This window comes from Eleutherodactylus coqui, chromosome 5, assembly GCF_035609145.1.
Source record: "Eleutherodactylus coqui strain aEleCoq1 chromosome 5, aEleCoq1.hap1, whole genome shotgun sequence".
In the NCBI taxonomy this organism is placed as follows: Eukaryota; Metazoa; Chordata; class Amphibia; order Anura; family Eleutherodactylidae; genus Eleutherodactylus; species Eleutherodactylus coqui.
The window spans coordinates 160,049,038-160,058,775 of NC_089841.1; the positions used below are offsets into that span (position 1 = coordinate 160,049,038).

At 44.9% G+C, this 9,738-nt stretch overlaps 1 protein-coding gene across 1 annotated transcript in view; it reads right to left on the reverse strand.

Moving 5' to 3' along the window:
* The window catches only part of LOC136627974 (tRNA (32-2'-O)-methyltransferase regulator THADA-like), a 42,369-nt gene extending 32,978 nt beyond the window's left edge, over positions 1-9,391 (reverse strand). Inside the window, exons 1-6 of the mRNA XM_066603531.1 lie at positions 9,269-9,391; positions 6,808-6,985; positions 5,896-5,982; positions 4,690-4,717; positions 4,361-4,509; positions 2,427-2,549 (exon numbers count right to left, since the gene is read on the reverse strand). Of these exons, the coding sequence (XP_066459628.1) occupies positions 2,427-2,549; positions 4,361-4,509; positions 4,690-4,717; positions 5,896-5,982; positions 6,808-6,985; positions 9,269-9,378 (675 nt within the window). The 5' untranslated portion in view covers positions 9,379-9,391. The remainder of the gene's footprint in view (positions 1-2,426; positions 2,550-4,360; positions 4,510-4,689; positions 4,718-5,895; positions 5,983-6,807; positions 6,986-9,268) is intronic.
* Between the last annotated feature and the right edge of the window lie 347 nt (positions 9,392-9,738).

A 9,738-nucleotide genomic window follows, 5' to 3' on the forward strand; every position in this document is an offset into this window, starting at 1 on the left:
GCCTCTCTCCTTCAAAACGTGCGCCAAACAGCGCACGTTTTGAAGATGCATTTCCGCTGCGGAAATCTGCCAGTATTTCCGTGCGGTCGCGCTGCGGTCATTCTATGAGATTTCCTCAGGATTTACGCTCCGTGTGACGGCAGCCTTCTATATTTTTGTAGTAGCCAAAAAGAGACAAGCAAACCTAGAGAACACAAAAACAAATTTTCAGGCTCCATGTGAAACTAAACAAACACTATAGTGGAAAATGGGCTGTCTTGAAGCAATTTAAAAAAAAAAAAAGAAACAAAAAAAGGAGTAAATTTGTACCCTAAAATGGTACTAATGAGAACAACTTAGTTCGAAAGGGGTCAGAATCGAATCAGTAAGGGAAGCATTACTTTTTAAACAGCTACTCTTAGGGCCCTTTTAAACGAGACGACTGTTGGGCACTGGAGCTAAATTCACAGTAGCAATCACCGCTCAGTAAATGGAGGCGTAGAAGGCCAGGGATCATTATAGATTGTCAGATTGTCCGTTTCCACAGGCGGATTGTCATTTGATTCTTATGTTTGCAAGAACTAAACAACAAATTATTATTAGTCGCTCAGATCGTGGGGGCATTCCCACAATCCAGCGACAATCTGAATGATAATCATTCAGTGTAAGAGGGCGCCTAGTTGTGGTAGCAAAACATGGCTTTGGGGTCAGACCAACGTCAGCATTAAAGTTTAAGATTTAGATTTGATAGAAGGAAAGACAAATATAGCATTATAGCAGTCTAGGTTAATGTGAGGCTTTGTTCAGGGCTTAACATGCATAACCTGAAGTGTTACTACCTGTAAAAGTATACTGAACCCTTTCTAATTCACTGTCTGACGTCTTCCAACATTCTGATTGCAGGCAGTACAGCTCCGATGTCGGAAGACGTCTGTCAAAGTATTCTTACTGTATATTACTGGACGCTCTGTTGTTGGGGGCCTCTCCGGCATGTCACATACTGCAGTTCTGGCTCTAGCCAGCAGATGACGCCATTGTAAAATGGCAGAAAGAGAAACCCTCCTAGGAAACCCTGAATCCATAATTGGATTGCAAAGGGTTAATAACTGGTCCATGTTTTCACCATACCCAAATAAGGAAGATGGAACAAAACCTCTGCAGCACCGTCGACTGGATGACAACATTCCATCAAATCAATGTCAGACCTTTAAACAAGTCTTTAAAACAATGATTGGGAATGATTAAGAGGAGCATGCATGGCCTTATAAGTCTCCTCACTCGCCTCCTAGGTGTTTCCACACACCTTCTAGGTGCTCTCCTTAAGGAAAGATGATACCCCTCCCGATTCACCATTACCCAAATGTTTAGAAGTTAGGCCCCCTGCACACGGACGGAAATTCCACGGCGAAATTTCCCGCAGAATTTCCGCCCGTGGAAGCTGCCAAAGGATTGTGTTAGAAAACCCAATCCTATGCAGACAGCCGCGATCTGTCCGCGTGAAATCACACGCGGAAAACAAATCGCAGCATGCTCTATTTCTGTGCGGTTCTCGCAGAGGCCCACACAGAAATGTCACTCCCGGGCCGTCGGCACCGCTCTGCGCATGTGCCGGCTGGCCAGCAGCCGCCACATCACAGAGTCGGAGCCGCGGAAGCAGGTGAGACCCGCACTGGTCCCTGCAGGAGCGCGGGTTGGGTCCCACTGCGAGAATTCTCGCAGCGGGATCCGACCCGGATGTGTGCAGGCGGCCTTAAAAATTGGTTGCTCATCATTTACACTGAATGAAGGTAAATATATTGATTTTGTATTTATGAGGTTTTCTGGTCTTTAGCACTTACACTATGTGCAGATGGTTAACATGCAGTAGGATTAGCCACTTATTAATGTAGTATAAATGGCTCTGTAAACCAGTCCCACATGCAGTCACAGGAGAATGCTGCTGGTATGTATATCCTGGTTATCTCCTCCTCCATGATGTACAAAATATCACACATCACATGCCTCTCATCTCCCTGAATGCTCCCCGATTCTCCCCCTTCTCTGCCTCTTGGAGAAATTGTGTTTCACATGCTGGGCATGATATTGCAGACAGTGGGCAAAAGGAGAGCAGACAGAATAAGGAGTAATTACAGCACTTCCCTACATATTATAATGGAGGCAATGTCGTGAGATGGGAGAAGAATCAAGGGAACTGTAGTCCTTCACAGCGGTAATCCCACCCACATCAAGCCCTGGCAGCAGGGTACATCACATCACAATGATGTGCAAAAAAAGTGAAAGATTTCTACTTCAGCACTATGGTGGCATCATCTGGTGAGCAGTAATTTTTGTAAACCTGGAAAATAATGGCATACAACAGAGCCAGCTAAAAATGATTTATTACAATCCAAGTGTAATTAATGGATCAAATGCGTGCTATTAGCATAAAGTATTAAACTATCGAATACCTGGTCTGTAATTATTTGAAGCAGTGATCCCAGTATGCTTTCCATAGGATTTGGAGTACAAGCAGAATCCCATACCAGTGGGCGAATACTGTCAGCGAGCTCTCTGAAGAGCTGAAGGCACAACTAAGGAGAAAACAGCAATACAGCAATACAGCATGATCGGCTTCCATACAGGCATTTACATTAAAAATCCGAGACAACCACTGAAAGAAACTGCAATAAATATGGCAGTAAAATCAGTTTAATGGAGAACTGCCCATGAAGAAGCAGACAATAAATAAATGATAAGGTGTTAAAAGGTTAATAAAAGGAAAATCATGCAATGTTCTAATACTTTTGTGATATTAAGATTATCACTTGATGTCCGTGAAGAAAAAAAATACATTATTTACTTTCAGAGGATGAAAAACTGTTCAGAACTGGCACTGATCACAAAGCTCATGTTTGCTACAGTGTATCAGTGCAGTTTACTACAATCAGCCTGGAGTCCAGGACAACAGAGATTTGTACAAATGATGCATTTTGCTCATATAGGATTTGCTGCACTGACACTTTGTAACAAACCACAACGATGCTTCAAATTGCTGAGAACATGCAGGGGTTGAAAATAACAGGGAACTGAAATATAATGTCTTGCTGTATCCTTTTTCATTAGCAGTTGGGTGCTCCCTAAAGTATAGCACTACTTGGGCCGAGTTTGAGGCTTGTCATCTAAAATTCTGATAGTTGTTCCTTTGGTGTCTTATGTATAAGCTAAAAAACTGACAGTTTGTTGCCAGATTAAGGTTTGCTTCAGGCAGTCTTTTTTCTAGCATTTAATAAAAAATAAAAATAAAAAAAGACAGGGAAATTACATGCAATTTTTTGATAATGCCTTTAGCATCAAAACCAACAAAAAACCATGGTGTTTTTGGAAAAAAAAAAACAAAAACAAACAAACAAAAAAAAACTAAACAAGGCTGTGCAACATCAGCCTTAAGCACCGGAGGCGAGAATTACAAGGCCTCCTGCCCACGGACAGAGCGGGATATGCCTGCGGTTTTACCCTGCGGAAAACAAATAATCCCCTGATGGCGATCACGGAAAAACGCGCTCCTTATGATGTTTTTCCGCAATCTCCATTAATACTATATTAATGGAGACCTCATTACGTGGAAAAACGCAGTAAAATAGAACATGCCGCATTTTTTCCCCCCGCGGCGTAAATCCTCGGCAGAATCCCACGGATGAGGACTGAGCCATTAGGTTCAATAGAACCTAATAGCTGCGCTATTCCGCCGCGGGGAACACAGCATAAATCCGGCCGTGGGCATTAGCCCTAAATGTGAAGTAGCAAATCTCTGTGAAAGTACCACTAGGTGAAACAAGCCTTTTACAGGAAACTTGAAATCAGTCTCCCTTTGGACTCTGTTCACACTTGGCTCAAGCCTACATAAAAATATACTCTGATACATACCAGTTCGGTACAAGCTAGAATGATACTCTTTTTTGCATTTTCTAGGTCAATAGGGCTCAATAGATATATTTGGAGTATGCGCACTGAGCTGTCTCGCTGCATACAGCAAAGGTAAAGCACTAACAAAGTATGAATAGAACTTTAGTCTATGGAATCTACATAACACACTATAAGGGCGCCCTCACACTTGCGATAAAATATATCCATTTTGGAGCAATGCGGGAGTGCTAGGAAATGCAGAATTATTTTAAAAAACATGCTTTTCAATTACTTCCTTCCCATTTGCGGTGTTTTCTGCCCTGCAATGTTGCAAGATTTGAAAATTGCTGCCTGCCTTATCCTTCTGCATTTTGTGATTTTTTTCCCCCTATGGAGCCTTCGACTTAACGCATCGCAACGCACATGCAATGGTATTGACAGGCAATACAATTAGTAGGATATATTTTAGCACAAAAAAGCAGCCAGATTTTCACCTTACTTTAACACTGAGATAACTGTAATCAGCACTTTGAGCAAATTCTCCGTGTAATATTGAAGAGAACGTTGAAGACATCTTTGAAAGTAAAGCTTGGAGATTTTTTGCAAAATATGTCCGTCCAGAGGGGCTTCCTTCCAAATACATACATACTGCAAAGACAAAAGCATGAAGTCTGCAATTACTATACATGACAATGAAATAAAAATGAATATAAGCAGAAAGTGGCAATTTGGGTAGAGTAGCAAGAGTAGGAGAATTTAACACATGCTATTCTAATAAGGTAGGACATATGCCCTCAATAAAGTGCTATATATATTAGGGAGTCCTACCTGTCTGAAGTTCTACAAGCTGGAATACCTATGATAGAAAAAAATAAGGATTTATATAATTAGCAAATGTATTCTCAGAAAATAACATTATTAAAATCAGGTTTTTATTATAAACATGTATGATTATCTAAAAATCCTGAATTATTCCAGTTTTCACTCTATTATATATCTAAAAATCCTGAATTATTCCAGTTTTCACTCTATCCCATAAATCACACACGATAGTCTGACATGCTGTTTCTCGCTGCAAAATTTGTATTAGTCAGCCTAGTTATCTAATTATTGGGAAGAGGAATTAAATAACATATGTGTAATAGGTTTAGCTAACACAGACCAGCGAAGCTATACAAACAAAAGTCTCAGGCTGCATTCCCACGAACGTATATCGTCTCGGTTTTCACGCCGAGCCGATATACGTCGTCCTCATCTGCAGGGGGGGGGGCTGATGGAAGAGCCAGGAGCAGGATCTGAGCTCCCGCCCCCTCTGCACTATTTGCAATGAAAGGAGGTGGGATTGGGGCGGGGCTAATTTCCGCGAATTAGCCCTACCCCAGTTCCACCTCTCCCCATTGCAAACAGTGCAGAGGGGTGGAGAGGAGGCAGAGAGGGGGCGGGAGCTCAGTTCCTGCTCCTGGCTCTTCCATCCCCCCCCCCCCCCCCCTGCAGATGAGGACGACGTATATTGGCTCGGCGTGAAAACCGAGCCGATATACGTTCGTGGGAATGCACCCTCAGTATGCATCTCCCGTGGTCCTTGCAGGAGGGTCGTTACTTCATATCCTCCTGGAGACTGCATTAGTTTAACCTATTTCTGTCCATTAGTTCTCATTCATAAAGCATTTACAAATCACAAAAGTAACAAAATGCAACTTTCATTTTAGTTCAATTCTGCCTTAACAAATATGAACTAGAATGTAGTTGTCTACTGCAGACGTAGTGTATTGTGTCCATTTGAAGGGGTTTTCCAAGCAGCATGCGCCATCAGTGCCAGGATCCACAGGGGTCAGGGCGGAAGCCACTGCTCCAACCAGTGTAGTGGGTGGAGCTTGTAATTGCACGCACAGCCCTCACTGAAATCAAATGGGAGCAGAGTCTGCAATTACAAGCCTCGGCCACTACAGAGGGCTCGGAGCAGCAGCTTCCCCCTGACCCATGGGCAACCCGGAACTGACAGCGGGAGCTGCCTGGAAAACCAGTTAATCTCACCTCTTTACTCTGTAACAGACAAGCCATAAATGATTCTCTGTTCTGTTCCACAAGTTTTGATCTAACATGTGAAATCTTTACTAACACCTGAGGAAATAAGAGAGGTACATCTGCTAGGTCAGATAGACACAGACAGCATTTCATTTTCTTAAACTAATTAATAAGAATCAAGAAATCATTTTCTTTGTGGAAAAAAAAAAAGCCTGTAGTAACATTTCATACAAGTATGTAACCCAACAATAGAAATTCATGTGTTTAGTCTAATTTCAGTGCATTCATAAATATATGCATTAAATACACGTAAAGAAAACTTAGTCTCCAGTAGGCAAGTAGCAACAATATAAAAAGAGGATTTTGGCGTAAAGGGGTTTTCCAGCACTGAGATACTAATGACCTAGCCTCAGGATAAATCAGATAGTCACAGACCCCTATGAATCTGCTAAGTTAATGAGTTGTTTAAAGTGGCTGCGGCGCTCGAGCGAGTGCCACAGTGTTTTCACTGCATACACAGCAGTAGATTTCATAACGACTGTTCACTTGAATGGGACTGAACTGCTCTTAGGCAATGTGACCAATGAATGTGGCATCACAGGCCTGAGAAAAAGCCATGGGACTCACCCAAGCACCATGGCCTCTGCAAACAGCTGATCAGTGGGGGTCCCAAACAGTGGACGACCTCCGATTGGATATCGATGGATCACTTATCATGACAATAGGCCATCAATCTTTTAGCCCTGGGAAACCCCTTTAATTTGAAATCCTCCTTTTATATTGCTGTTCTTTGCCTACTGGAGACTGAGGTTTCTTCACATGCATTAATCAGACAGTATTTGTAAACCTCCCCATCATTTTATTCACATTCATGGTGTTCATTTGTATGACTTATTCTCATATTACCAATACTTAATTTACCTTTTCAAGCTTCAGGAAAAAAGTGGAAGAGCTGCTGCAAGCCATCTGAGTGGTGGAGATATAATAGAGTAATGGAAGTAGTTCATCATCCTGGAGACTTTCCAAAACCGGTCCTGCTGCTTCCAACGCCCGGAGAGCCTCATCTAGATGCTTCTCTTTACATCGTTTCACTGGTGAGCTGCAGAGGAAACAACCGTAAATATCATGGCAAGAAGCAGAGAGGACTGGACTAAGCAGAAGGCGTGAGATTTATTACAGCCACAGCGGCTGCATGGAGTCACTTGTCTCATTTTATCATGTTACACACACCAATACAGGCTGGAGGGGCATACGCAGCAACTATGCATGTTACATGTGTATTTGCTGTGTACCGTGTATTACGCACATGAAAGATAAGTGCATAATACACATGTGAGCCCTAAGACTCACATCCCCAGAATATGTTTCAGCACCTATGAGCCCATAGGTTTAGCTTGGGGGTTTTGCAGTGAAATACTACAGATGACCCATCATCAGGATAGGTCATCAATAGTTGATTGGCTGGGGTCCGCCGCTCGGGACCCCAACCAATCAGCTGATCGGGCACCTGCTGGCAGCGCTGCAGAAACACAATGAGCGCCTGTCTGAGAGGCTCCATTACAAACAATAGGAGCGTTATACCTAGATTAGCGCATTGCACTAATCGCGGCAACAACAAAAAAAACCTCCGTCTAAGCGAGGCCTAAGTAGAAAGCAAACAGTTTTAGGGGTAAGAAAAAAACCTGGCTGCATTGAGGAACACTATGAGAAATAAACACCAGTGCTAGCAAAAACAAACAGCTGTGTGGGGGCCATCCCCCAAAGAACGTGACGAGAAGGGATTTTACGGTAAGTAACAAAACTCCTGTTTTCTTGTCCGTGTCATTGGGGGACACAGAAGACCTTGGGACCTTCCAGAGCAGCACCCAAGCGGAAGAGAGGCAAGAAATAGGAGTTGTGACCAGCCTGTTTGCAGGGGGCGCTAGTAAGCGACAAGTCCACTGGGGCTGCCAAGTAAGGCTTTCCGTAAGACAGAGATAGCGCTCCTGGCCATGGCCAGATATTTGCTGTGGAATCCGCGGCAGGCATGTGCATCGCAGATCGGCAGCAAATAGCGCCCTGAGCATGCTATGGGAAATCGATGCTTCCTGCACACTTGTGGAAACTAATTGCAGTTTCTGCAAGCGGAGGAAAATTTGCAGCATGCTACATTAATCCATGGATTGGACGGCTTCCATTGAAGTCCATAGAAGCCGTCCGATCCTCGGTCCTTCTGCAATGTAATTGCGGAAAGGTAGCTGATTCCACGGGAAAAGGAGTTTAAAAAATAATTAGAGATGAGCGAGTATACTCGCTAAGGCACATTACTCGAGCGAGTAGTGCCTTAGCCGAGTATCTCCCCGCTCGTCTCTAATGATTCGGGGGTCGGCGCCGGTGACAGGTGAGTTGCAGTGGGGAGCGGGCAGGAGAGAGAGATCTCCCCTCCGTTCCTCCCCGCTCTCCCCCCACCGCTCCCCGCATCTTTAGAGACGAGCGGGGAGATACTCGGCTAAGGCACTACTCGCTCGAGTAATGTGCCTTAGCGAGTATGCTCGCTCATCTCCCAAAAACTAATCTGTACTGCGCATGTCTGACAGCGAGCCGTGCGGATCATCCGCAGTACAGAGCGACGACGGAAAGAACAAGTACTCGCGGCCGCCATTGCTGGCAGGGCGGGATTCTGCATGTGGAATCTGGCCGTAATGGAAGCGTTACGGAAGCAGCATACCGCGCTGAGCTACACGGATTCTGCCGCTCTCATTCACTTTAATTAGCCCTACGTGAACGGCGCGGGCTGGTTATGGGCTGGTGTTACCGTGTTACACACATCAATATAGGCTGGAGGGACATACGCAGCAACTATGCATGTGTTATGGCATTACCGGTGAGTAACTAAAGCAACAAATTCTCATCTCAGCTCTGAAACGTTGAGACAGGAATACCGCTTCAGAGAAAACACAACGGCCTGACGATTTCCGCCATACGGCCATCTGTTCCCCGGGACGGTTGTATACCAACACCAGCGTGTACTTTATGTCAGAGAAAGAGATCCAACATGGTCACCGACTACAAGCGCTGCAGTGGTGGCCACCACCCATCGGGGGAGCCATACACTCCATAATAAAGAATGACGCTGGGAAGCTCACATTTTTAATAGTTTTCACTGAAAGGGCGTTCACCATGGCAACAGCACAGTCCACAATGTCTGCTCGTTGGGAGGGGAGGTGAGGTGAGCCCTGGTCACTCAGGAGGAGGGCGGCATGCAGTAAACAGGAGGCCAGCAGTCCGCCACTCACAGCCCAGACACTGCTGACTAGCTGGATACAGCAAGAGGCTGCAGCAGTATACAGCCCGCCGGCAGGCAGCCACAGACATGTATGCCGGTCATATACTCCGCACTCACTCGCTGAACTGCTGGAGCGCCCGTGTCACGGCATCCAGCGGAGGTGCTCCCGGATACAGGCGGACACCCTGCAGCTCTTCTCCAGCGTGTGCCATCCTGGAAGCTGCCATCTGCAGTCACCCCTGACCTCACAAACCTAAACATATGCGCTCTGCACATCGCCATCTCGTGACGCGGAGGAGAACTGCACGTCTACATGCTGGATAACGCGTTAGAGCTGACTGTCTCTATGCTTCTTGTTGCAGGAGTCAGTGCGAGGAGATGTATGATGAAGGATGTTAGATGTCAATATGAGGAGATGAATGATGTTAGGAGTCAGTGTGAGGTGATGTATGATGAATGATGTTAGGAGTCAGTGTTAGGAGATGTATGATGAAGGATGTTAGGAGTCAGTGTGAGGAGATGTATGATGAAGGATGTTATAGGAGTCAGTGTGAGGAGATGTATGATGAAGGCTGGTAGGAGTCAGT